The following is a 26,054-nucleotide window of genomic DNA, read 5'->3' as shown; positions in this document are numbered from 1 at the left end:
CAGTTTACATACAACTATTCCTCCATGTTTTTTTTATTCACCAGGTCATTAATTTGCCTGATTTGTTTCTTGCAGACTGGGCGGGCCATCAAGTTTGCTGTAGACCATGTGTTTGCCTCTTCCCAGCGAGCCAGCCAGGTCAAGAATCGCATAGCTGTGGTGGTGACTGATGGAAAATCTCAGGATGATGTGGTAAACATGTTTATTTGAGTAGAATTAAATCAGAATGTCAGTATCAAAAGGCATCAGTGTCCATTAAAAGGACACCACCCAGTCCATCTCTCTGTCAAAGGCTCATTTTCACCTTAGCCTGCCTTTTTTCCTCAGGTGGACGCTAGCATGGAGGCACGAGCTCAGGACATTACAGTGTTTACTGTGGGAGTCGGCAGTGAGATCATCACCTCGGAGCTGGTATCCATTGCCAACAAACCATCATCTACCTATGTCCTGTATGCTGAAGACTACACCACCATGGCGCGCATCATAAACTCAATGGAGCAGAAGCTGTGTGAAGGTCAGAGGTCCAGTCCACTCATCTCCTGTAATCAGGCAGTTTGTTAATCATCTTGGCTGCAGCACTGCATCTGTTACAGTGAAAGCAGTAATGTTAAGATTGTTGACAGATAAACTTAGCAAAAAAGGAAGGAAGTTTGCATTTGATAGATTTTTTATCTTAATAATAATAATACCAATTTGTGTTGTATTTTAAAGCCACCTTTACGTTAGTCATTGAGGTATGACTTGTAAGATGGTGCTTCTGTGGAATGAGCAACATAGCTAAATGCATATGCAGTGTTTCCAAAAAATGTACCAAAATCTCATGTAACATTAATTTTAATGCAGTGATCATGTTGCAAATGATGTACTGCATAACCAGTTGGGCATCTGCATGAGAGACAACTCTGACGTTAGTTGAAGCTGTTTACAAACAAGCCCTGAAAGTTCTAGACAGAAAGCCAAAAACCTACTGTCACTACAGGATCTTAAAAAACATGGTATATCGAGTTGGTAAAATGTAATTAAGCTTCCAGGCTCTACTTGTTTACAGCCTCATTACAAGAATACAGTAAGAAAAAAGGAACCCAAAACAGATTCATAATAAATTATAGCCTAGTTAAGGAAAACCAACAGATTGCATCAAATCTTGACTTTCATCCAGTCCCATATCCTCAGCATGCAAGAGGCAACAGTGGAAAGAAAAAAAACTCCCATTAAACAGGAAGGAAAAACCTCCGACATAACGCGGCTCTGGAGGGCGGCCATCTGCTTTAACCGGTTGGTTTTGTACCTCTCAAACCTGAAACACATTACCTGTTGAAATACGGGAATAACCTACTCTCAGTTCTTTTACAGAAAAAACCTGAAATCGTGGTTGTTAGAAAATCAGGCCTGTCCTCATTTATGATTGTGATGACAGTCATTAGCTGAAGGCAAATTGTTTTTTTTCCAGGATGATTTGCACTGTTATGAAGTCCTTCTTGTTATTGCTCTGCTGCTTTGTGCTGTGACGTGTTGTTGCTGACTCTACCACAAAGGAACTAGGGATGGACATTAGCTCTGGCTAAATCCTGCACATTTTAAATGTACAATGTATAATAATGTACATTGTCTCTTTTTATTTATTTTTTTAAATTTATTAAGAATCACATTTCAGATTTATACATCAACTTCTGCCTCGTTGTTTCTAACGTGAAATTACTTTGGACCCGAAATCACCCTGAAAGGGAGTGATATACAACTTCGAGCAATTTGTTGGGTTGTTCAACCCACTTTCTTTTAAAATGCTATAATTACGCTCCTGTAGGAATTTATATAAAAAAAAAAAAAAAAAAAACTGAGCATCTGCAATACATACTGTAATCTGGGCAAAATATTGAGTGTATACCAGACATGATAAAGCCAATGAGGTATTTTTGTAACACCTGCAGTTTCAGTGTTTGCTTTACATATTTAAAAAAAATTGTTTTATTGTAAATAGAATTTAATCAATATTTCTGTGTTAGTTTATCAAAGGATAATGTATAATTAATTGTTGGAGGAAAGCTCTCTTACAGTCTGTTTCTTGCATCTTCAGAGTCAGTTTGTCCCACACGGATCCCAGTGGCATCTCGTGATGAGAAAGGCTTTGAGCTGATGGTGGGAATGAACATTCAGATGAAAGCCAAGAAGATTGCTGGATCTTTGGTTTCTGAGACAGCCTTCGCTCTCACTGCCGCCACAGAAATTACCGAAAATACCAGGTATAATAATGTCTAATTGGTTATATTTGACTGAATCCTGTGCCAGCTGTTAAATAAAGATTTGTATTTTGACCCCGTTAGAGACATTTTCCCTGAGGGCCTCCCGCCATCATATGTATTTGTAGCCACTCTGCGTCTGAAAGGGACCTCGAACAAGATGATTTTTGATCTTTGGAGAGTGTTGTCAAAGGATAAGGAAATCCAAGCTGCAGTGACACTAAATGGAAAAGACAAAAGCGTCATCTTCACAACCACCAGCATGATCAAGAGGGAGCAGAGAGCCATCTTTAAAACTGGTTTCCAGGTGGGTTTGTCTTACTGGCTAATGTTGATTTTCAACATATGAAAAACTGTGTTGTACAGCAAATCATGAGGAAAATCAGGCATAGACGCTTTGGTTGATTTCAGCTTTAAATATAAAGAGCGCCTACAGTCTAAGAACAGACTGTAGATGGCAGACAGCTCATATTGCTCTCAGTGGTTCGCCCTCTACAGTGTGTGCAGAATTATTAGGCAAATGAGTATTTTGACCACATCATCCTCTTTATGCATGTTGTTCTACTCCAACCGGTACAGGCTTGAAAGCCTACTACCAATTAAGCATATCAGGTGATGTGCATCTCTGTAATGAGAAGGGGTGTGGTCTAATGACATCAACACCCTATATCAGGTGTGCATAATTATTAGGCAACTTCCATTCATTTGGCAAAATGGGTCAGAAGAGAGATTTGACGGACTCTGAAAAGTCAAAAATAGTGAGATGTCTTGCAGAGGGATGCAGCACTCTTAAAATTGCCAAGCTTTTGAGGCGTGATCATCGAACAATCAAGCGTTTCATTCAAAATAGTCAACAGGGTCGCAAGAAGTGTGTTGAAAAAACAAGGCGCAAAATAATTGCCCATGAACTGAGGAAAATCAAGCATGAAGCTGCCAAGATGCCATTGGCCACCAGTTTTGCCATATTTCAGAGCTGCAACATCACTGGAGTGCCAAGAAGCACAAGGTGTGCAATACTCAGGGACATGGCCAAGGTAAGGAAGGCTGAAAAACGACCACCACTGAACAAGACACACAAGATAAAACGTCAAGACTGGGCCAAGAAATATCATAAGACTGATTTTTCTAAGGTTTTATGGACTGATGAAATGAGAGTGAGTCTTGATGGGCCAGATGGATGGGCCCGTGGCTGGATCAGTACAGGGCAGAGAGCTCCACTCCGACTCAGACGCCAGCAAGGTGGAGGTGGGATACTGGTATGGGCTGGTATCATCAAAGATGAGCTTGTGGGACCTTTTCGGGTTGAGGATGGAGTCAAGCTCAACTCCCAGTCCTACTGCCAGTTTCTGGAAGACACCTTCTTCAAGCAGTGGTACAGGAAGAAGTCAGCATCGTTCAAGAAAAACATGATTTTCATGCAGGACAATGCTCCATCACACGCATCCAAGTACTCCACTGCGTGGCTGGCCAGAAAAGGTCTAAAAGAAGAAAAAATAATGACATGGCCCCCTTGTTCACCTGATCTTAACCCCATAGAGAACCTGTGGTCCCTCATGAAATGTGAGATCTACAGGGAGGGAAAACAGTACACCTCTCTGAACAGGGTCTGGGAGGCTGTGGTTGCTGCTGCACGCAATGTTGATCGTGAACAGATCAAGACACTGACAGAATCTATGGATGGCAGGCTTTTGAGTGTCCTCGCAAAGAAAGGTGGTTATATTGGTCACTGATTTGTTTTTGTTTTGTTTTTGAATGCCAGAAGTGTATATTTGTAAATTTTGAGTTGTTATATTGGTTTCCCTGGTGAAAATAAATAAGTGAAATGGGTATATATTTGGTTTTTGTTAAGTTGCCTAATAATTATACACAGTAATAGTCACCTGCACACAGATATCCTCCTAAGATACAAAAACTAAAAAAGCCCCACTCCAACTTCCAAAAATATTCATCATGATATTTTTGAGTCTTTTGTGTTCATTGCGAACATAGTTGTTGCTCTATAAAAAAATTTATCCTCAAAAATACAACTTGCCTAATAATTCTGCACAGCCTGTATCAGCAGCTAATTCGGCATCCATCTTGCATCCTACCTGTACTGTGTGATCTCTCCAGAGAGTAAAAAACAGTCTTCTGTTGACTCTTGTCTTATCTGTTGCTCTGTCTTTGGCTGTTTTTGTTTCCTCTCTTCCTCCGATAATGTCTTAACTATAACATTTCTTTGCTGAATCAGATATGATGCGACTTCAAAATAGTTTATTTAATCTGCTTGCTAGCATGTGACGCGTGCACAAAGCGAAACTCGGCTGTGTAACGTCATGCAGGGTTCCAAGGCCAAGAGGTAGAGGTGGGACCCCTTTAGGGAGCTCTGTAGTGGTGGGTCACTGTCACTGCAAATTTTCTATATTGTCACTGCACTGTTTTGATTCTATTCTATTCTACAGTCTTTTAGCAGACCATTTTATCCAAAGCGACTTACATCTGAGAGTAAGAACACAAGCAAGAATTCAAACAAGGTGGGACGTCATCATTAAGTGGTAGTCAGACTGCTGTGAGTCCAGTTAGACCAGGTGCTGTCATGTAGTTCAGTGCTTTTTTTCTCTCTATAACAGTCCTTTATTTAAATATAAGATCATGATTTCATCACACATCATCTTGGTTGTAAGTGCATGCAGCTTATTCAGTGCTTTGCTGTGCCAAAGGGCTGGACAAATCTTTCTAACTCATTCTGTTGAGTAAAAGAATAAAACTAAGTGTGGAAATGCTCCTTAAACAACTGAGTCTTTAGCGTGCTCTTAAAAGTGGATTAGGACTCTGCGGATCGGGTGGAGTTTGGTAGATCGTTCCACCACCGGGGGAACAACAGAGGAGAAAAGTCTAGCTACTGATTTTGCACCACGTTGTGGTGGGAGCACTAGGCATCTTTCACTGGCAGAGCATAACTGTTGAGAGGGATTGTAACTCTGGATTAAGGAGCCGTTTGGGTTATTGTTTTGTAAGCCAGAAGCAGAGCTTTGAATTTGATGCGCTACAACTGGAAGCCAGTGGAGAGCAATTAGCAGCGAAGTGACATGAACTCTTTTGGGCTGGTTGAAGACCAGACGTGCTGCTGCGTTCTGGATCATCTGCAGAGGTTTAACTGAGTTGCAGTAGTCATTGGTGAAATGACCAGAGCCTGGACCAGGAGCTGTGCCGTGTGTTTAGTCAGGTAGGGTCTGATCCTCCTGATGTTGTAGAGAGCAAATCAGCAAGATCAAGCAACCGAGGCAACATGGTCCTTAAAGGTCAGCTGGTTGTCTACCTTGACACCAAGATTCCTGGTAGAAGAAGTAGTGTGATAGCATCAAGCTACACGCTTATCTGTGGCAGTAAGGAAGGATTGGCTGTAAAGACAATAAGCTCGGTCTTAAACAGATTTAGCTGAAGGTGGCGATCCTTCATCCACGTGGAGATGTCAGCAACATGCTGATATTCGCATTGAGACAGTTGTGTTGTCAGGTGGGAAAGAAAGGAAAAGCTAAGTGTCATCTGCATAGCAGGGGTAGGAGAAACCATGAGAGCTAATGATGCACCGAGTGAGGAGGTGTGTGGTGAAAAGAGAAGAGGGCCAAGCACCGAGCCCTGAGGCACCCCTGTTGTCAGCCCATGTGAACTGGACATTCCCCCTTGCCAAGATACTTTGGAGGATCTTCCTGTGAGGTAGGACATAAACCACGAGAGGACAGATCCTGAGATACCAAGCTCCAAGAGTGTGGGGAACAATATATGGTGGTTGACCGTGTCAAAGGCAGCAGACAGGTCCAGCAGTATAAGGACTGAGGATCAACCAGCGGATCTGGCAACCCGTAGGGAATCAGTAACTGACAGAAGAGCAGTTTCAGTAGAGCGGCCTTGCCAATAGCCAGATTGATATGGATCTAACATGTTGTTGCCTACGAGGAACTGTGAGACCTGACTGAAGATGGCACGCTCTAGTAGTTTAGACATGAATGGAAGCAGTGAGACCGACTGGTAGTTTTCAACCTGGGCTGGTTTGAGTGCAGGTTTCTTCAGCAGCAGGGTAACCCAAACTTGCTTGAAGTCAGAGGGAAAGACACCGGATTTAAGGGAGGAGGTGATAATATGGGTTACTGCAGCTTTGATTGTAGGCAAAATGCTCTGCAGGATGTCAAAAAGAAAAGGATCAAGAGGACAGGTCATGGGTTTTGTGGCAGTAACTCACCTAACTTGACTGTACCAACCCTGATTTAAATCAGTACTTATTCTGCTGAAGTTAAACATTCTCTTTTATATGGGATTTTTCTTCACTGCCTCTGTCTGCTATGCCCTGAGCAGTACACAGTGGGTGTGACCGATGTCACGTCCTCAACTAAAAGTAGAGAGAACATGCTAACGACAGAGCCCCACACTAGCAATGTAAACAATAACCCAAAACCAAGACAGAAACTCAGGCAGTAACTCAGCTAACTGACTGTCCCAACCCTGATTGAAATCAGTGCTTCAACTTTGAATCAGTGATTCAAAGTTGGTTTTAAGGATTCTTTACTATTGTGAAATAGGTATAATTTTGCCATGGTAGATAAAAAAAAAAAAAAAAAAAAAAAAAATACAAGAAGATGTCATGGTAGATGATATAATCGGACATTTTTTGACCCGGATCATGTTGTTATTCTGGTACTGGGTGGGCTGTTGGGTTTTTGTTCAGGTGAGTGACCTTATGGCTTGGCAGAGGTCTGTGCTCTCTGGTTAATTTTTGTTTCATTTTGCTTACCTGTTTACACTGGTACACATAGGAATTTTATTTGGTCATATTTACATATTTTCTGTTCATTTTTAAAATTTTTCTTTATTCTTTCCTCTATTTGTTTTATTATTCATATTTTATATTATGTAGCCTAGTTAATAAATATTCACATTATTTTTTTTAACTAGTCATCTGACTTTTCCTTGTGTAGTGATTCAGCTTAATTTGAACAAGAACTCTATAAATTAGCGTCTTGAGACTGATTTATTTAATTATACAAGACATCATTTGCCCTGCTGTATCTGGTCGGCGGTGCCCAAGACTTTACTAATATTTTTAACTTTATTAATATTATTAATATTAATGTGTGATGATGCTAAACTCTACAGCTTATTAGGATTACAACAATCTGGGTAGGTCAACCCAGGAAATGGAGCGATATCCCAGGAATGATAATGTTTGTAGTACAGGCAGCAGCATCAGAGCCAGAGGAGACTGGTTTTGTGGTGGTGTAAGGTTTCATCAAGATAAGTGCAAGACAGAAAGGTAGCAAAGATAATTCTTGCTAGATTGTCAAGCCCTCCAGAGCAAGGCAATATCCTCTTCTTCTTATTGTTTTGATTAAAAAAAAAGATAGCGACTTCCCTCTGGAAAAAAAGGTATTTGTCTTTTTCATTCATTCATGATTTTAATGTTTTTCATGGTTTCTTTTTCTCTTAATGCTTTATTATTTAAAGCACACTGAATTGCTTTTATGTATGAAATACACCATATAAATTAATTTGCCTTGCCTGAACAATAAGTAAACTAGAGCAGTAATTTGGACACCCTTCTTTTTATTTTTCTTGTGTTGTATGAATAATCTTGTGGTTACTTTCTGCTGTATACATTATCTTCCTCTTCTGTGTACTAGCTTCTTTTGGTCAAAGCCTCGGGTGGGAACTGTGGAGCACTTACAGAATAACCAGTTCTGGATTCAAATCAACACATTCATTCAGGAATAATTCAATATCTGGATTTGTCAGGCCAACTTTGAGATAGGAAATGCAATGTACAGTAATACACTGTTTTATTACAGCATCCCGGCTCTCCTCTCCTGTTAGCTGCTATGAATGAGTCTGGTGGAGAGCCAAAACAGCAGCTATTTAAACATCCGACGTGGTCCGCTCAGCACTCTGCTGAACCTGTGAAGGCTGTGATGTGACAGAAGTCAGGACAACACTAAAAAAAGTTTTCTATTCTGAACCCCTGCTGCAGTGGAAACCAGTTGCTTTGTGTGTTGAACTTGGAGAAAAACCCAGTTTCCACTGCAGTGCGAGGTAATCGTTCCTGTGGGAAGCCAGGTTGATTTTTCCAAAAAAAGGCTATCCGTCCCAGCATCCACCCACACTTTAGCATGGGGTGTGTTTGCACATGTTTGATTTGGTTTGATGTGGCATGGGGCAGCAACCCTGTGATTTGTCATTTTGAAATGACGGCTGAATCGAGTCTCAACCTCAATGAGACAATAGGTGCTCTGTCTCTCGCTTCCTCGCTGTGGTTTGATGATGAAAAGGAAGGACTTCTTGGTCTTAATAGTTTACTGGTTAAAGCTATTTGTAGAGCATTTTGGTAACACATTTTTGGACACGCTAACAGAATTAGATTAGATGAAACACACACACACACATAAAAATGCCAACAAAAACTGAAAGCTGAATAGGAGAAACTTGACAAGTTGATAATTGTTTTCACGTCGCTGAGTCGATGCGTTTCTATGTTTAAGATAATTCTGAAAAAAATATAGCATTCATCAAACTCTCCTTCTCCCTGCAGGCGCTGTATGATGGGAAATGGCATCAGCTTAAAGTCCTGGTGAGGCCTCAACACATTACCAGTTTCCTCGATGATCAGCTGATCCAGGAAGGCATGTTGGAGCCCATGGAGCCCATTTACATCAATGGGAAGACACAGGTTGCTAAGAAGAGGGGGACAGATGTCACTGTGCCTGTGAGTGAAAATCTAAATATCTCCAAATCATACCACAGCTGAGAGGTCAATGAAAATGGGTTCTAAAAAGACTTAAGGTCCATTTATGCTCAATATAGAGGACGGATGCGCAGATAGACACTTTTGTCCATCTCCTGCATCATTTACACTCATAACTGATGCATTTTCAGAGACCTTGTAGATTTGTTGCTTGACACAGCAAATGGAACAATGCCATGAAACCACGAGGTCAGTTTTGAGCAGTATGGCTGACATGCAACCAGTGAAAGGAACAAACCAGAGAAGAAGACGAACAGGAGAAGGAGGAGGAAGAAGAAGAAGATGAGATAAAAGACAAAAATTGTGGAGATGGCGGAAGCTTTTGAAGAAAAGTTGTGTGAGTGTGTCGAACATGTTGGGTGGTTGCAAACAACTTCATAGCGGTGCATTGCCACCACCAACTGGTGTTGGAAACAGATGTCAGACCACAGGAGTGCACTCTCAACTCAGAACTGCCTACTAGTGGATGAATTGACTTCATTACCATGGCAACGTAAAAGACCCATGGAAATATGAAGGGTGGCGACATATGATAACACTAGAAACAGACGTAACTATCATGTGCGTAAGGGAGCATGAATGGGCTTTTAGCTTAGCCTTTTGTCTGTCCAGTACAGAGTTGGGCTTAAATGCACCGCTTTATTTTCACATATACCTGAGGATAGAAGCCAGAAACCGTGAAGCTCGCAGAAACCGCTGAGACAGGAAATAATTACCTAGCTAAGAAAACCGGCAGATTGCATCAAATCTTTTCTTCCTCCTGAGCTGGGGTTGGGGGTGGACAGGACAGAAAAGACGGGGCAACAAGCAACATAATGCTAAGCCAGGGACAGCTGCTGAGAGAGAAAAGGAGAAACACAAGTTAATGACAACATCAATGTCATATAGGCAGGGCTGGACTGGGACAAAAAATCGGCCCGGGCATATTGAGCCCAGACCAGCCCACCAGGTATTGATGGAAAAACAATTAAGCCTAATAAATTTAAAACCACACCATTCTCTCGGACAGTTATTCTACTTAGTAGAAACAAAAAGGCTGCTTGATCTAAACAAGATATAATGGCATAGCCAAAATTAAGACAAGGGAATAATGGAACATGTTCACTGATGAATATTATTATTAATAAATGAGAGATTTAGCAATATTTTTAGAGATTATTTATTCCACACAAACAGCAGAGTAGCAAAGAATATTTCCTCCAACATGGAACCCTTCAAAAAGTGATAGGAGACAGACAGAAAAAGGTGAGAAAGAATAACACTTGATGGACTTACTCAGGTGATCACAGTACTGGTCTATGTACTCCAGAGAAATAGTTGAATAATCAGTTCCATGCAGTACTTACAGTACTTGGAGAGAACCAAAAGGATGCATGGTGTACTCAATCTCCTGAACAAATGAACAACATATTCTTGGATCCTAAAAAGTATGACAAAATATGACACAGTAGAGCAAAAATTAGATAGATATTACTAAAAGTGAGTACTGTTTTCATAAACAGTATGTACCCACCATATTAATAAACCATATTAATAAAGTCAGCATTGACATCCAGCAGCAGCAAAACTCAGGTCAGCAGCACATAATATTTCCTCAAACATGGAACCCTTTAAATAGTGAAAGAAACCAGGGAAAGAAAGATGAGAAAGAATAAGACTTGATGGACTTACTCAGGTGATCACAGTACTGCTTTTTAGAAAATTAGTTGAATCACCAATTCTATGCAGTACTTACTTTGAGGAAACCACAGCAGGCTTCCAAAAATGAGTGACAGCATCCTATAAAACAGTGACAGGTTAAGGCTGGAGAAACAACCAATGTTTATACAGTATATGTTTATGCAATGGCAGTAAAGTTTAATCTAATATCTGATACCTTATAATGAGTGTTTTGATCATTTTTTTTCCCTCATCAAGCTACAAAAGCAACTTTCTCAACAGCTCACTCTTCTCAGCTACCCGATCAATGACCATGTCGGAGTCCAATGACATGAGAATGTCCTTTTCAGTGGCCATGAGCATAAACATCTGTAGCCTGTTCGCGGACAGGCTGCTTCTGAGTCTGCTTTTAATAAATTTGAGTGTTGAGAATGTTCTTTCACAGGCTACCTGAGTCAGAGAGAGGGTCAGCAGGTACTTGTATGCAAGCCCAAGGAGACGATAAACATCTGAGAGCATGTTGAACCGTCTGAGAAGTTGATAGCAGCACAGTGGGCAATTTTTGCACGAATCACAGCTTTTGGTCACAATCTCACTTTCTTGTTCCCATTCTGCAGATCCATCCTCTGCTGTTCTGGTCTTGTACTCATCCACATGAGATGCCTTAAGCCTGTCCCACTGTCCAGCAAAACTTTTCAGTTCTGACTGGAGGTTATTTACAGTTGCCCTGCTATCAAATTTGAGGAGACATGTGCTGAGGTTTTGAAGTGCATTACTAGGGAGAGAAGCAGTTCTGACCTGATCAAACTTTCTGGGATCTAGCCATGCCAAATCAGCAAGGAGAGAACCATGTGTGACAAATCTTCTGTGGATTGCCTCAATGGCTGTGTCCAGAATGGTATTGTGCACTTTCACCTCATATGCTTTGTCAGCATTCATGGGTACCTCATCATCAGCCATCTCTCCAGCCCTGCTTTTTCTCTTCTTTGCTCTCTTCTCGGGTAGTGCAGCTTCCACTTCCATCTCAGTATTGTCTTCTCTCTCCTCCAGTTGCTCATTTGTCCATTTCACAAATGTGTCTGCAGCTGTCTTCACAATTGTGAAATTCCGAGAGATGCTTTTGAGGCTCTCTTGTGTGGCAGTCACCATACGATGGGCTGAGAGGATGTCCATTCCCATCGACTGGAGGTACTTGGACAGTGGGGTTGTTTGCTCAAACACTCGAAGGAAAATCTGTGCTGTTAAAACAGTTTCATATTTCAAGAGACACTCCTTATAGCCCCGTGCTTTGGCACGAACAGCTGGTTTTTCTTTTTCCCGTTTTTCAATGGCCTCCAGTGTAAGCACTGCATCAATGAAGAGGCCATTTTCCGGTTTTCCAAAATGTCCAAAGATTTTTTGGAGAGCATCATGCTTGGACCACCACCTAGTCTCACCTATTGGACTCAGACGTCTGTGTCTCCTCTCTTCTGGGGTTTGTTTCTCCCACAGATTAATCCTCTGATAGGACTCTTTGATGAACACAGCGATGTCATTAACCAGACTGAAAAGTGTTCCACTTTCAATGACACTTTGTGTCGTGTCAGCAAGCACAAGATTAAGTACATGTGCATAGCACCACACATGCACATGAGTTGGAGCCTGCGAGGTCATCAGTGCTGAAAAGCCTTTATATTGGCCCTGCATATTTGATGCCCCATCTGTTGCATTACCGATGCACATGGTTTTGTCCACATTCAGATGCTGCAAAACTCCTGAGAGCAAGTTCACAAAGTTCTGCCCTGTTGCAGCTTCGCACCTCACTATAGCAACAAGCCTCTCTTGCACAGCCTCAGTGACATACCTGAGGATAACTGAACACTGATCATAGCCTGTTATGTCCTGAGTTGTGTCTAACTGAACAGAAAACATTCCAGCTTTCTGGACGTCACTGGCAATTCTCTCTTGGATGAGGTGCCCGAGTGTGTCAATCACCGAGTCAACGGTTGTTTTGGAGAGTAGGGTGATGAGAGACCCTCTACCTCTTGATCCACTGGACTGATGCAACTTCCTGCTTTTTTCAATACAGTAATTTAGATGTTCTCTAAGGCACACATCATACTTGCCTAATAACACAATCAGTTCCAAAAAGTTACCATGGTCAATGCTATCGTCATCCAAGGTGTATGCGGCCTCATTCTCCACCTGCCTATAGCTTAGCCCCCTCTTCCCAAGTACTTTTACCACATTCACTACTCGATCCAAAACTTGGCGTCTCTTTTTGACTTGTTCCCTATGAGCTGACATCTGATTACCAGAGAACAAGCTGCTGATGTTGCTTTTTGAGCTCCTTAAGAAAAAAGCTTCAACACATGTCTGGTGTGCAGCGCTCTTTTCATGCTCCTCTGTGCGCACATGTACATGTCGCCAATCACTCATGCCTGTAATAAATGTGCTGGTATCAGTCCGCTTTGCGAATGCCAGACACACAAAGCAGAACAATAAATGGCGTTCTTTGCAATAAGTGAGCCACTTCCTGCTGGTGCCATCTTTACAGGTGAACACCCTCATCAAAACTGCACTGCTGGTATCCTGCTGTGGGTGGTGATCTAAGAATGCCTGTAACATAGCAGGCTCAGGCCGAGCAAAGTAGTCTATGCCTTGGCTCTGTCTCTGCTCTTCAGTCTCTCTCTCCTGCTCCTCTGTCTCTCTCTCCTGCTCCTCAGTCTCTCTCTCCTCCTCAGTCTCTCTCTCCTGCTCCTCTGTCTCTCTCTCCTGCTCCTCTGTCTCTCTCTCCTGCTCCTCTGTCTCTCTCACACACAGCTCAACTGGTGATGGTGAATCAACCTGGTGTAACATATAAATATTGACATAATTTGTTAAGATTATGGTATTCTGTTGCCAGATAACTAAGTCACAAAAACCTGCATTAAATAATCAGTAATATTATGGCCAAGTTATTATTTGATGAAAAACTACATAAACCAAGTAAAGAAATTATGCAATGACTGATGCTATTATCTCTTGTTAAATCTACATGATCCTCATATCATGATTACAATCTCAAGGCCACATTTTACCAGATAAATTAAGGCCTTCTAAAATATTTCATTAAAAAAAACATTTTAAATTGAACAGAAACATACAAGTGTGATAATGAATGGCGTTGTTAGTAATTAAAAAAGATTAAAACACAGCATATCAAGAATAAAGACAAATACTTTAAAATAGTAACTTTAAACCCAAAGCGACTTTCATGTTTTTTGCAACTTTACATCTCCTGGCAATGTTAATTTAATTCAATTCAAATTGTATCTGCCAGTGCAGAGAAAGTATGATGAATATATCCTCATCATTTACTAGGTCAACATTTTTGCTCTGTTGAGCTTTATCTTTCTTAGTAAATTTTCTAAAAAGTGTGTGTTTATATGCCAATAAGTAAAACACTGAAATATTTATCTATTTAAGACTATACCTAGCTACCTAATGGATAAAATTACTAAAGCATTAAAATCACAATAAGTATAGCATCGACCAAAAAACTGCACACCGGTAGAAAAGCCCACTAGCTAGCATGTAGAATTAGCTTTAGCCTGCTTGTAACTAGTAGCTCAAGAGTAAGCGAGCACAAAGAAAATATGCCAAACACCAAATAAACTTTATCTAAACTGACCAGGTACAGTTTATTTCTTACCTGAAGTGCAGTTTTCTCTCCACTTGCACGGCCAGTCGCCGGCGTCGCGGGTCTCCCGTCCTGCCCTCCCTTCCCCTCATCCACCTGCCGGCCACTTCCACCATCATCGCCTGGGACTGCTTTGGATCTAGATGCTGAAGACGGAACTCCTCGCCGGCCACCAGCAAACATTTCTGTAATCTTAGTACATTTGGCAGCATCTGCCTGAAGCGCTTGTCTCTTTTTCTCCCGAATTTTTTCTGCCCCTCCTTTCCGTTTTTTGGCGTTCTCCATCTTGTGAACCTCTCTTCGTGACCGTGTATGATTGATTGACTGCAGCGGCCCAAACGGGTGGGCGGCCCTCGGCTGTGATTGGTCCAGCCCAGAATCAATCATGGCTAATGGGCTGATGATCGATCTATTAGTTTTGTGCACCAATACTAATAACATTAGTAAGATGTGTAGGAACTCTTCCCCACTTCCAAAAAAAATGAAATAAAATAAAATAAAATAATAAAAAAAAAAAAATAATCCGCCGGCCAGGCCCATAATCACCATCGGCCCACCGGGATAGTGCCCGGTATGCCCTATGGCCAGTCCAGCCCTGCATATAGGTGGTTACTACCGCAGCCTCACAGCAAAGAAGGTTGCTGGTTCGAACCATGGCTGGGAGGAGGTTGGAACATTGGCCTTTCTGTTTGCATGTTCTCCCAGTGTATGCGTGGGTTCTCTCCAGGTACTCCGGCTTCCTCCCACCGTCCAAAGACATGCATGTTAGGTTAATTGGTGACTCTAAATTCTGCTTAGGAGTGAGTGTGAATGGTTGTTTGTTTCTCTGTGTTGGACCTGCGATGGACTGGCGACCTGTCCAGGGTGCCTCTCACTTGCTAAATGCTGATCTTTAAGATCCAGTGGAGCTTGGTCATTATGAGCTTTACATGTGGAAAGAATTTTAAGTTCTACTTTGGATTTAACAGGGAGCCAATGAAAAGAGGAAAAAATTCAGGCATTGGAACGAAACAATAATTATGAAGTGAACTGTAGTTCCTACAGTAGCAAATCCATGGACATTTTTTTCTGCATCACTCTGAGAAATGATGTTCCTTATTTTGGGAATATTACATTGTTTAAAGACGGTGGTCCTAGAGACCTGTTTTATATGAGTTGAAGGACAAATTCTGGTGCAAAATAACTCTAAGGTTATTGGTGTAGTACTGGAAGCCAAGTTAATGCCATCCAGACTAATTACTTGGCTAGGCAGTATATTCCTGGGGTCCTCAGGACCAATGACAACTGCCTCAGTCTGAATTTATTAGTTGTATTATTCTGTCTTTCTGGCCTTTGTGTCTTTAAGACATCTTTGTCATCTGACACACTGATTTGTTTCTTTGAACCGATTATCACCTGAGTACCAATGGACATTTATACCATGCTGTCAAATAACATGAACTACCTAATTCCTATTGGAAGTATGTACAAAGTACATTAGCCCAAGTACAGAATCCTGAGGAACTCCATGACTACTTATTAACTATTGCGAAGCCTGAAAATGACCAAGACACCACACTGGTACACATAATGGTTTCAGACTAAATACCAACTAAAATAAAAATTTGCACTTTGTTTTTCCAGGTTATGACTGTAAAACATGCAGAAAACAAAATGTCAAAAGAGTCAACGGTCAAATCAACAATCAGTGAATCAACGTTTTACAGCTCTTTGCTGTCATAATGAAATTGTTGACTTTGGTTTGGTGCAGGTGGAGATTCAGAAGCTGCGTCTGTACTGTGACCCTCATCAGAGTGAGAGAGAAACAGCTTGTGAAATCTACTCTATTGTAAGCTCACTGCAGTTCACTCAAATTCCGTGTGTCTGGATGTTACTGCACATGAGAGGTTACAGTTGTGATGACCATATTGTCTTTTCTCTTTCTCTTGAACAGGATGATGAAAGGGTAAGGATAAATTTGACATTTTTTTTTCACATTTTAAGCTCATTTTGCTGATAAAAAAAGTAAGATAAGACCTCCTTTATTCATCCCAACTGGGGAAATTCAGGTGTCCAGTCCCACTGAAAATTAAATTAAATTACATATAAGTCTTTACATTAGTCATCAATTTTTTTTCCTCCAAAGGGGGGCACGGTAGAAAAAGTTTCAGAACCACTTCCTTAGACAAACCCAAGAACTGTTAAGTCAGTCCTTCTTGGGCTGAAGTTATTTACTTATTTCTTTTTAGCTCAGATTGACTATTCACCACATGTGTGATTGTCAAAATAGTGAAAAGGCAGTTATTTGTGAGGCTTAAAAAACTTATTAAATTTAAGTGCTCTATAATATTTTCTAAATATTTTCAAAAGTAAGGTCATGAAATAAACTGGGAAGGTTTGCAGGGTTGGGAGGAAGGAGGCTTTTTGTTTCACCACCCCTCAGTGGTGGTGCAGCTGGTGTAACACAATGTCTGTTATTTGTGTTCTCAGTGTCCTCTGAACCGAACAGCAGCCATCGAGGAAGAAGACTGTATCTGTGCAGTTGGTCCACCAGGGCAGCGTGGCCCACCAGGACGCTTGGTAACAACACACACAATCCTGTTTCCTGTTTACATTTTAGCATTTACAGTTTCACACGAAATTACTGCATTAGTCTATGCTGGTTTCCATTTTATATGATATATAGAAGTGGCACCAAAGACAAAAAAAAAAATTCTGTTTGGGAGGCTTGATGTGGGTTTAATGTATCGTATGAAATATGTATGTATGAAGATGTTCTTCTGTTCTCTGCTAATGACCTGTAATGAGGTTTGATTGCAATAATTCACTTCTGATGAGGATTTATTTATTCATTCTCTTGTTTGAATAGATGCTTTAACATGTAATTAAAAAAAAAAAGAAAAAAAGAATAAGAACAAAATGTTGGTGCTTTCTTCAAATTTCTGCTGTATTTCTAACCAAAGCCATAAACTAGTGCACACATTAAAATACTGTTATTGCAAAAAGAGGTTTGTTTAGCTTTCAATGTTTACATTTTAATTAAATCCTTGTGCTTGAAGCAGAACTTCTGTATTCGGTCGAATTTTGGAGGAGTCATGTTACGGGTTTTGTGGAAGATGTTTGTGTAATAATGTAAAAAAGATTAAACTGACTGGAGTAAAGCATGACCACATAGGAGCTATAAGAAATTTAAAATAACACAAGTACATACAAAGGGTAAAAATGAAGACACTCACACTTGCTTGAAAACCAAAGAGTAAAAGTGTGTTTTTAAACGAGACTTAAAACGAGCCTGTCTGACCTGCAGGGGCAGCTTATTGCATATTTTAGGTGCTAAAACTGAAAAGGCTCCATCTCCCCTGGATTTATAAAATGTCTGATGCCCACCCACTGCTCTAGTCTGGAGAGGAGACTGTCATGGTCCACTGTGTCACAAGCAGCTGTTAAATCTAAAAGCACAAGTAAAACATCAACGTCATTAAAAACCCTTAAAAGTGCTGATTAAGCTGGGTGTTGACAATTTTTTCAAACTCTTGGACAAAAAAATTTGGTCTAAAATCAGACAAAGCAGGAGGGCCAAAGCCAGATTCCTTCAGCAAAGGTTGCACTACAGCATGTTTAAAATTACCCAGCACGACACTAAAGGTCAAACTACTGTTAATAATATTAAGAATAGAGGGACCAACAGTAGGAAAAGCCTCCTTAAGAAGACGGGGAGGAACAGTGTCACACGGAGAGCCAGATGGCTTCATAACCAGTTTCTCTAACGTGGAAACCAAAATAGGCTCAAAAAGATCCAGGACAGCAGGGCAGGGGACCCACATGGACGGGTCATAGGAGCAGGAGATATTCAGGCCCTAGTGCTAACAACATCCAAAAAAGAAATTAAGAAATTTTTCACAGAGTTTTCAGGAAACCTCCAGGACAGGTTCATGAAAGTAATGGTAATCGCATTATAAAGAGAAATGTTTTGCTCTAGCAGTTTTCACAGCTCTGTGATAACACCAACTCTCTGTTAGTAACTCAAAAGATACTTCCAGCATCAGCGTGTGATGGGTGGACTGGCAGGGCACCAGTACCGTCCATGGAGCTAAGCTGAAATAAATGGATGTTTCTGTGTGTCATGATGACATATTTTGATGCTGCAGGGTTTACGAGGGGAGAAAGGGAGAGAAGGACCCCCAGGACCTGATGGTAAGCCTGTAAGTGCTAATTCACCGTAATCTTCATATTGTTGCCATGTCAGCTGTATGAAGATGATGAAGTTAGGATATATTGTCTATGTTTTCAGGGTAAAGATGGGAAACATGGTGATCCTGGCCCTCCTGGATTAGCAGGGATGAAGGTGAGACTATCCATCTCTCTGCGTTTGTATGTTTAGTAATCAGTTAGCTTATGACAGTAAACTGTTGTCTTAGCAGGTGACAACACTTTTACTGTCCTGATTCCCAGGTTCATCTTCATGGCAGGACGATGAAGATACGCTGTTTGGGGTTTTAAAAGTCTGCAACTGTTATGAAACATAACTTTTAAATGTTTAACTGTGTTTCATAAATGTCACTTCTAAAATCAATTTACTGGGTTTGTCTGAAAAGTTTGACAAATCCACACGTTCCCCCTACACACTAAAGGCTGGGATATGATTGCACAACAGTGTTCCGCTACGTTTGTGTATACACGCTGCAAAGAACGGAAGCATGACACAGCAAAAACGCTCAATACTGGAGGTCACCACAAGGGGGAGTACACAGCACCTGAAGTTTGAAATAGTTAAAAGGTCGGTCCACCGGTCACATTGTATTTCTGGGTCATCAACCCCTAAAACACTTCCAATGTGAATGAGTGAATAAATTTATTGTCATTGCACAACAATTACATCAGTCATCATTGGCAGTGGAATTCTTAGATCCCAGGCTCTCCTAACAAAGCTAAAAAGAATATAAACCACAATAAAAATAGTCGAACACAAAAAGCAAGAATACTACAAATAAGTTATACAATAAAATATATAATAAGCAATAAGAAGATGCTGTTATTTAAAGGTGGTGTTGCTGCTGAAAGCAATGCCACCTGTTAACGCCGACTGTTAAGCCAAGAATGTTTATCCCTGTGCAACGGGTAGTAAAATTCATACAGATGCTGGTAATTGAAGACAAAGTGCGAGAGACGGTCTTCAAATTTATCCACCATTGTGTTTACATCCGACCTGTCATGTTCATGCTCTTGTTCGCATGAGCTTACAACTTGCACACGTGATACGTTACCTAGCGCCAACGCGAGCGGCTTATGTGCCAAATGAACGCTAGAAACGCATGGCAGCCATGATATGTACACAGACACACATAAAGCCTTAAAACCACCTTTTTCATCGACAAAAATAATATCAAGTCCCCCAATCCCAATATCACATGCCCCCCATTGCTTACAAAGTCTTTAGTTATTGGCTTCTACTTAATTATAATTAAAACCATGTCAGTGGCTGTCAGGGAAGGATAAATTTCTCTGCTATAGTGTGAGGCATTTTAAACCAGGAAACAGCAAACTCGATCAGGCAAGCTGAGCTTTTGATGAGACAGATGCTGCTTTAGTAAACAACTCCTCTTTATGACAGTCGAGTCATTTTTCTGAAGTAATCAACAGACTTTTCTCTGTGTTCTGGATGAAATGTCCCAAAGTGGCTTCATACTTTCAGATGCTGATATTTTGAGACATTGTGGTCTTTTCATTACCCACCATTGACAATTATCATTACTTGACCATTACTTGGTCAAGCCTAGACATACCTACCTCATCACATTCACTTTTTTTTTTCTTTTTTGGTATTTGAAATATCTGTTAATTCATCATCATTTGCCCATTTGTACCTCAACTAATTTGTCTACGTTTTGCTAGCAATGCAAAGAAATATAAGTTTTATTAAGCCTAGCTGAGACTCGGTAGTGAAGGGGTGTGTGGAGAGCCTCAGTCTGGCATGTATGAATTTCTTTTTTGTTGATGATGTACAAGACCTGCCAGTGTAAGGTACTGCCCCCTGTTGGCAGTGTAGTGCAAGTAAATGCTTCTCATGAACTAGTTCAAAGTTCCCACCGATTAAAATGTGTAGTTTACACTCAAATTTCAGTTAATTTAAACATTTTAGGTTAGAAGTGAGAATGGAAGACTGGACCTGAGATAGAAAAGAAATTCTAGTGCAATGAATTCAGTTATACTAGACCTTAAACTCTATCACACAAAATAGACATGCATGTCGAACAAATGTGTGAACAGAGGACACAAATTGTTTGCATTTTTTGTTTTATTTGTCCATTTTTACAAAACAAATATTTTCAGTTTACCTCTTAAATTAATACAAGAAAACAATAAGTAAATGGGAGTAGAAATGTTATAAATAGATATGTTCTCACACTGGACAGATGCTTCGGCTCCATGTCTTTTCAGATTAAAAGTTGATGAAGCTGATGTTCTGGCTTGTTTTTGAAGCACAGGTGGACATAACTTGTACATTTTCAGACACTACGTAATATTCCCGTTAATAATCGTAAGCGTTTGATGTTCACACTGCATCTACAGCTTTCCAGTAGAAATTCCTTCAGAAAACAAATTCCAAAGACAACTGAAATACACGAACAGTCTCTGTTTACATTTTTCTAGTGCCTCACCTGCTTCACACTACCCACACTACCACATTACCCACAGTCCATCGTGCACTCTAGCATAACAAACCCGTAATCATGTATCCTGGTTTTTCCAGTTTTATCCAGTTTCCAAATCAAATAAAACAGAAAATTAATTATTTGTTATTTTATTTCTTTATTTGAATTTTTAATTTACATTACACTTCATACAAGCCAAATAATCATGTTTTTAAAACATTTTAAGCTGTAAATTTTCCTAAAGTGTCCACTCCAAACTACTTGGCATAGGGAGAAGAAGGCCCAGCAGGATCAAGAGGAGAGCCTGGTCATGAAGGTAGTAAGGTAAGTATTTTTAGATGCATCTAGGTCAGTATTGTCTTTTTCTACCCTGCAGCCTGTACTGACAGTCACCTGTGACTGATCCTGCCTACAGGGAGGCAGAGGGGAGCCGGGCCTACCAGGGCAACCAGGACCAGCAGGATCCAAGGTCAGAAATGTTTTATCCCATATGTGTTTTGCAGTCGTAGCTCTGTAACCCATCTGGAATCTAAAAAATGTAGGATAGTAGTGATAAAAAAAGGATCAGAGCTGGATATCCTAAAATTATTTATACAAAATATCAGCAGCTTTCTTTGTGTGCAGGGACTTCCTGGTGAAAACGGTGTACCTGGACTTCCAGGAGAAGCTGGACCTGTGGTAAGATCTACCTTCCTTCAGCAGAATAACCAGAACTTAGATGACTGCGAAGTTTAAGGTCACATTATCTGTTGGAATTGGCTGCTCAGACTGCTTGTTGTCCAACCAGGGGGAACCAGGACTACCAGGAACCATCACACTGTTCGGACCACCAGGGCTAAAGGTCAGTGCCAACTAGATTCTAAAGAATCAGCTGACAGTCTAAAACATGTGGACACGCAAACATTACATCCACCGCGGTTAGGACCTTCCCCTGGTCTGGAAAAAGTCTCCTCATGATTTGTGAATTTCTGCTGGAATGAGCTCGACTTTTAGCCACAGCAGCTTTAATGACGCTGACGCTGGTTAAAGAGATCTGGCTTGTAGGACGTTAGGTTAGGACAGTATTTCCCATTCCAGGTCCTCTGGACCCACTGCCCTGCATGTTTTAGATGTAACCTTACTTTAACACCTGAATTAAATGAATGACTCGTCATCAGGCTTGATGAAGAAGTTCATTCATTTGAATCCGGTGTGTTGGAGTAGTAACACGTCTAAGACATGCAGGGCAGGGGGTCCCGAGAACCTGGACTGGGAAACACTGTGTTACGATGATGGCTCTCTGCAGACTTAGGTGAAGCTTTCAACATTCCAGTCTTAACTAGGTTGGGAGAAAGACACACTGGACATTTAGTCCTCATGGTCAAACAGGATCTGATTATCAGATGATTTGGTATTAATTCATATTTAGACTCTTTTCTTTCCTCATTTCAGCTTTGTCTATACAGGCAGGTACATTTTATGTACAAGATGGCTCAGAGTACTTTATATGAAACATTAAAACAAGTGCAAAATTTAAAAAATAGATTAAAATAGAAGAATTAAAATAAACCTAAATGTATAAAATAAATGAAATAGAAACAGAACAAGCAGAAATAGAAAGGAACAGACAAATGATAAAAAAAAGACGTCAGTGGGATAAACATCATCATTACCATCACTGTCAATACACAAATGTAAAAAAAAATATTCTTAAAGAAAAAGGAAAAAGAGTTTAAAAAGCCCATTTAACAGGGCTAAGGTTTGGATCAGACTTCAGATTTTCTGGTAGTTTGTTCCACAATCAGGAGCTGAAAAACTGAATGTTTAGTTTGAACTGTCGGGCTGGAAAGTAAACTTGAATCAGATGATCTTAGAAGTCTCCCTGGCACCTGGACCAGAACCATTCAGAGCAGCAACATTTTAAAATAAGTTCTTCGTCTCACAGGAAGCCAGCGGCTAGACGCGAGAACCAGAGTGATACGTTCCTTTATTCTCTGTCTTTTTGAGGACACGGCGGCAGCATTCTAGATTAGCTGTAGACCTGTAAAGACTCCATTCTAGTAGTCAAGCCTACTGAAAACAGATGAGGAAGTTTTTCTAAATCGTCCTGAGCCATCAGTCTTCTTAGACACTCTTCAGGTGGTAAAAGGCTGACTTGCTTCCTGCTTTGTCTTATGGATGTTAAAATTTAGCTCAGAGTCCAGAAATCACACCAATATTTCTGGATTAATGACTGAAGCTGGAAACAATGATGTTTTATTTTTATTCAACTGGAAAAATAAATAAATAAAAGAAATAAAAACATAAAAGAAAATCTGAAAAATCCAAGCTGAAACTTTGTCTGGGACCAGAGTCCCCTAGTGGGACAGTAATATGTAGCCGGGTGTTGTCATCTGACCATAATTATGATCATGTTTGTTTCCATGATTCAAGCTAGAAGAGCATAGAGATGTTGACCAATAGGAGGCCCAACATGGAGCCTGTAGGGACCCTGTATGTCATCTTTACTTGATTAAATCTATAGTTACAAAGTGATATGAGGTAGTTCCTGTCTTTCAAGTAGGATTCAAATTCAAATTCAGAACTGGACCGGAGATTCTCACCCCGTTTTCCAGTAGGATGTTATGGTTGGATGTGTCAAAAGCAGCACTGAGAACTAAAGCTCTGTGTCCATGAAAGAAGTCCAGCGAAGACAGAACGGCTTGGCTTGTATGAAGGGCCAAGACGGCCAGATAGTGAACCACACCACGCAGAAACTCAAGTCAACAGATTTTACAGATTGGTGAAACAGACTACTGAAGAAACACTGAAGATGGAGGAGGAAATTCCAAGCTTAAATGGCATCACTGGAAGAAAGGAAAGGAACAAGTCAATTCCCACAGGTAAAGGATCCAGGATAGCTGGCAGTGTGAGAATGGACAGAACTGATTGAGGAGCTTTTATGTGGGAAGTGTCCTTCAAAAAGAGGAATGTAAGGCTGCTTATAACTTCCAGGTGGACATGGAAAGGATGACGGACGAGCAGGTAGGACAGGATGACACCAAGGCAGCTGACAATCTGGCGGAGAGCAGTGGTGTACACTTAAGGCGGATTAATACTTGTGCGATCTCATCGCAGTTGGTTCGGTGTAGCTCCACAGAGGCTCGACGTGCACCTCTTCCGGACCTGACGTGCACCCCTGCGACACAGATGGTTACGCGGAGGTTCTCCCTTGTGATTGGTCAGTTTGGGATCACGTGTTGCCGGATATCTGGATCTTTTCGCTGAATTTGTGTGGTTACCACCAACAATAACCAGTGGATCAAGTTGATGAGAGGCTGATCAAATTATTTCTTCGTTTTCTTCCACAAGCAAATAAAGACACTGAACCACACTGGACGCCATTGCTGTTTTAAAACAGAAAATTCCTACCGAACTGAAGTGAACCTTCAAAAAACTCAGACCTGGTGAGTTTACCAGCCGATACCACCCCTGCTGCCACCTTCAGGTTAGGAGGAGAAACTGCAACATGACACTAAAACTACATGTGACCCCTACGCTTGAGTGTGAAAGCAAACTCACCAGCGTCAGCTAAGCCGTAAACGACCACACACAGACGCCTCACGAGTTTTCAGGGTTTATAGGTGGATAAATGTAATAAACTCAGGAGGGATGACAGTAAATTGCAGGTAAGATGGAAGCAAACAAAGAACTAAGAATAAGAACTGGCTAACATTTATAAAAATTAGGAGTACACTCCTAAGTGTTTCCATGCTTTACTTGATGAATGTGCATGAAACGTGAATAAACAGGGTGCACACAGCAGAGCAGCTGTTTGCCCTCACACCACCGCTGGGTCCACCCACTGAGGCTTGTATTCTCTGAATAAATCCGGAGTGCAATTTAAAGCATGATTTAGGGGAAAATGACATATACAATGGTCTATTGTTTAATTTATTATGAATACATTATGAATTAATTTGTTGGATTGATGCTGGTAAACACCAGTGCAGGTTTTGCGAACGTCTACATGTCCTTTCAAGTGTTAGGTGATACTGAGATTATATGAGCTTCCAGCACATCAAAGTTCATGTCGTAAGGTAAATCTGACAACGTTCCTCCTCTTTTGTCAGTCAGGGAAAGTAACTACAGCAGCACAGAAAAACTCCATGCAGTGAGAGTATGAAACAGTCTCATGTGGCTAAATGAAAGCGCACATACACATCTGCACGGCTGTGCGCACGCCCACCAGCTCAGAGTGTGTGATGCTATTTTCAGCCTCCCCTGAACACCAGCTTCACTCAGTAATTTAGGATTCTTCGTCTTATCATAATAAACTACTTTCCCCAAGAATCTGGAAGTGTTCAACACCAACTGTAGAGTGGTGGGATGAGTGTGTGTGTGTGTGTGTGTGTGTGTGGAGTGTTGCCTGAAGAAGAACCATTCCTCCAAATATCTAGCTCAAAATAGGATTTTTGTTTTTGCCTGAAAAATGAATTTAAACATTTCAAAGCTAAGATTTTGATGGAATATTACGCCACTGTGGTGGAGATACACTCACTGCTCAAGCGACTTTGCACGTGGCATGGTTGTTGGTCTGAGTATTTACTGGGAATTTCACATACAACCATCTCTAGGTTTTACAGAGAATGGTCAGAAAAGGGAAAATATCCAGCGAGCAGCAGTTGTCTGGACTAGAATGTCTTGTTGACGTCAGAGGTCAGAGGAGGATGGGCAGACTGGTTGGAGATGGTCAGAAAATTACGTAATGCTTCTTTAAACATCACAGCCTACCTGAGTATTGATGCTGACCATGCCCATCACTCTAAGACCAGAGACTCAGACTCACACTTCTTTATTGTCCATTTTATTCCCAAAAATGAAAATCTGTTAATAGCTCTGGCATGAACACAGCTTAACAAGACAACAACCTAAAGCAGATTAAAAATAAATAAATAAATAAAAATCATGAAATAACAACGAATAAAAACAGTGAAGCAACTCATTCCATTAAGATAAAACAGTGAAGCAGAAATATAACAAAAAATGTTTTACAAGTAGATATAAAAAGATTGTAAGTGGCCTGTGTGCTGGGGCAGATCCAGTAAAACCAGTTTAAAACGTTTGACATTTAAAAT

The 26,054-nt window shown here is 40.8% G+C and overlaps 1 protein-coding gene across 2 annotated transcripts in view; it reads left to right on the top strand.

Moving 5' to 3' along the window:
- The window catches only part of si:dkey-225n22.4 (collagen alpha-1(XXI) chain), a 99,964-nt gene that overhangs the window by 23,810 nt on the left and 50,100 nt on the right, over positions 1 to 26,054 (top strand). For both annotated transcript variants that reach the window (XM_041968603.1, XM_041968604.1), the window contains exons 5-18: positions 76 to 192; positions 328 to 514; positions 2,075 to 2,240; positions 2,322 to 2,544; positions 8,794 to 8,967; positions 16,077 to 16,154; positions 16,260 to 16,271; positions 16,796 to 16,885; positions 18,454 to 18,507; positions 18,597 to 18,650; positions 21,229 to 21,282; positions 21,374 to 21,427; positions 21,583 to 21,636; positions 21,746 to 21,799. In XM_041968603.1, the coding sequence (XP_041824537.1) occupies positions 76 to 192; positions 328 to 514; positions 2,075 to 2,240; positions 2,322 to 2,544; positions 8,794 to 8,967; positions 16,077 to 16,154; positions 16,260 to 16,271; positions 16,796 to 16,885; positions 18,454 to 18,507; positions 18,597 to 18,650; positions 21,229 to 21,282; positions 21,374 to 21,427; positions 21,583 to 21,636; positions 21,746 to 21,799 (1,371 nt within the window). The remainder of the gene's footprint in view (positions 1 to 75; positions 193 to 327; positions 515 to 2,074; positions 2,241 to 2,321; positions 2,545 to 8,793; positions 8,968 to 16,076; positions 16,155 to 16,259; positions 16,272 to 16,795; positions 16,886 to 18,453; positions 18,508 to 18,596; positions 18,651 to 21,228; positions 21,283 to 21,373; positions 21,428 to 21,582; positions 21,637 to 21,745; positions 21,800 to 26,054) is intronic.

The sequence above is a fragment of the Melanotaenia boesemani genome, chromosome 18 (assembly GCF_017639745.1).
Source record: "Melanotaenia boesemani isolate fMelBoe1 chromosome 18, fMelBoe1.pri, whole genome shotgun sequence".
Taxonomy (NCBI): domain Eukaryota; kingdom Metazoa; phylum Chordata; class Actinopteri; order Atheriniformes; family Melanotaeniidae; genus Melanotaenia; species Melanotaenia boesemani.
The sequence above is the reverse complement of the archived record's forward strand: the minus strand, read 5'-3'. Positions and strand labels throughout refer to the sequence as shown.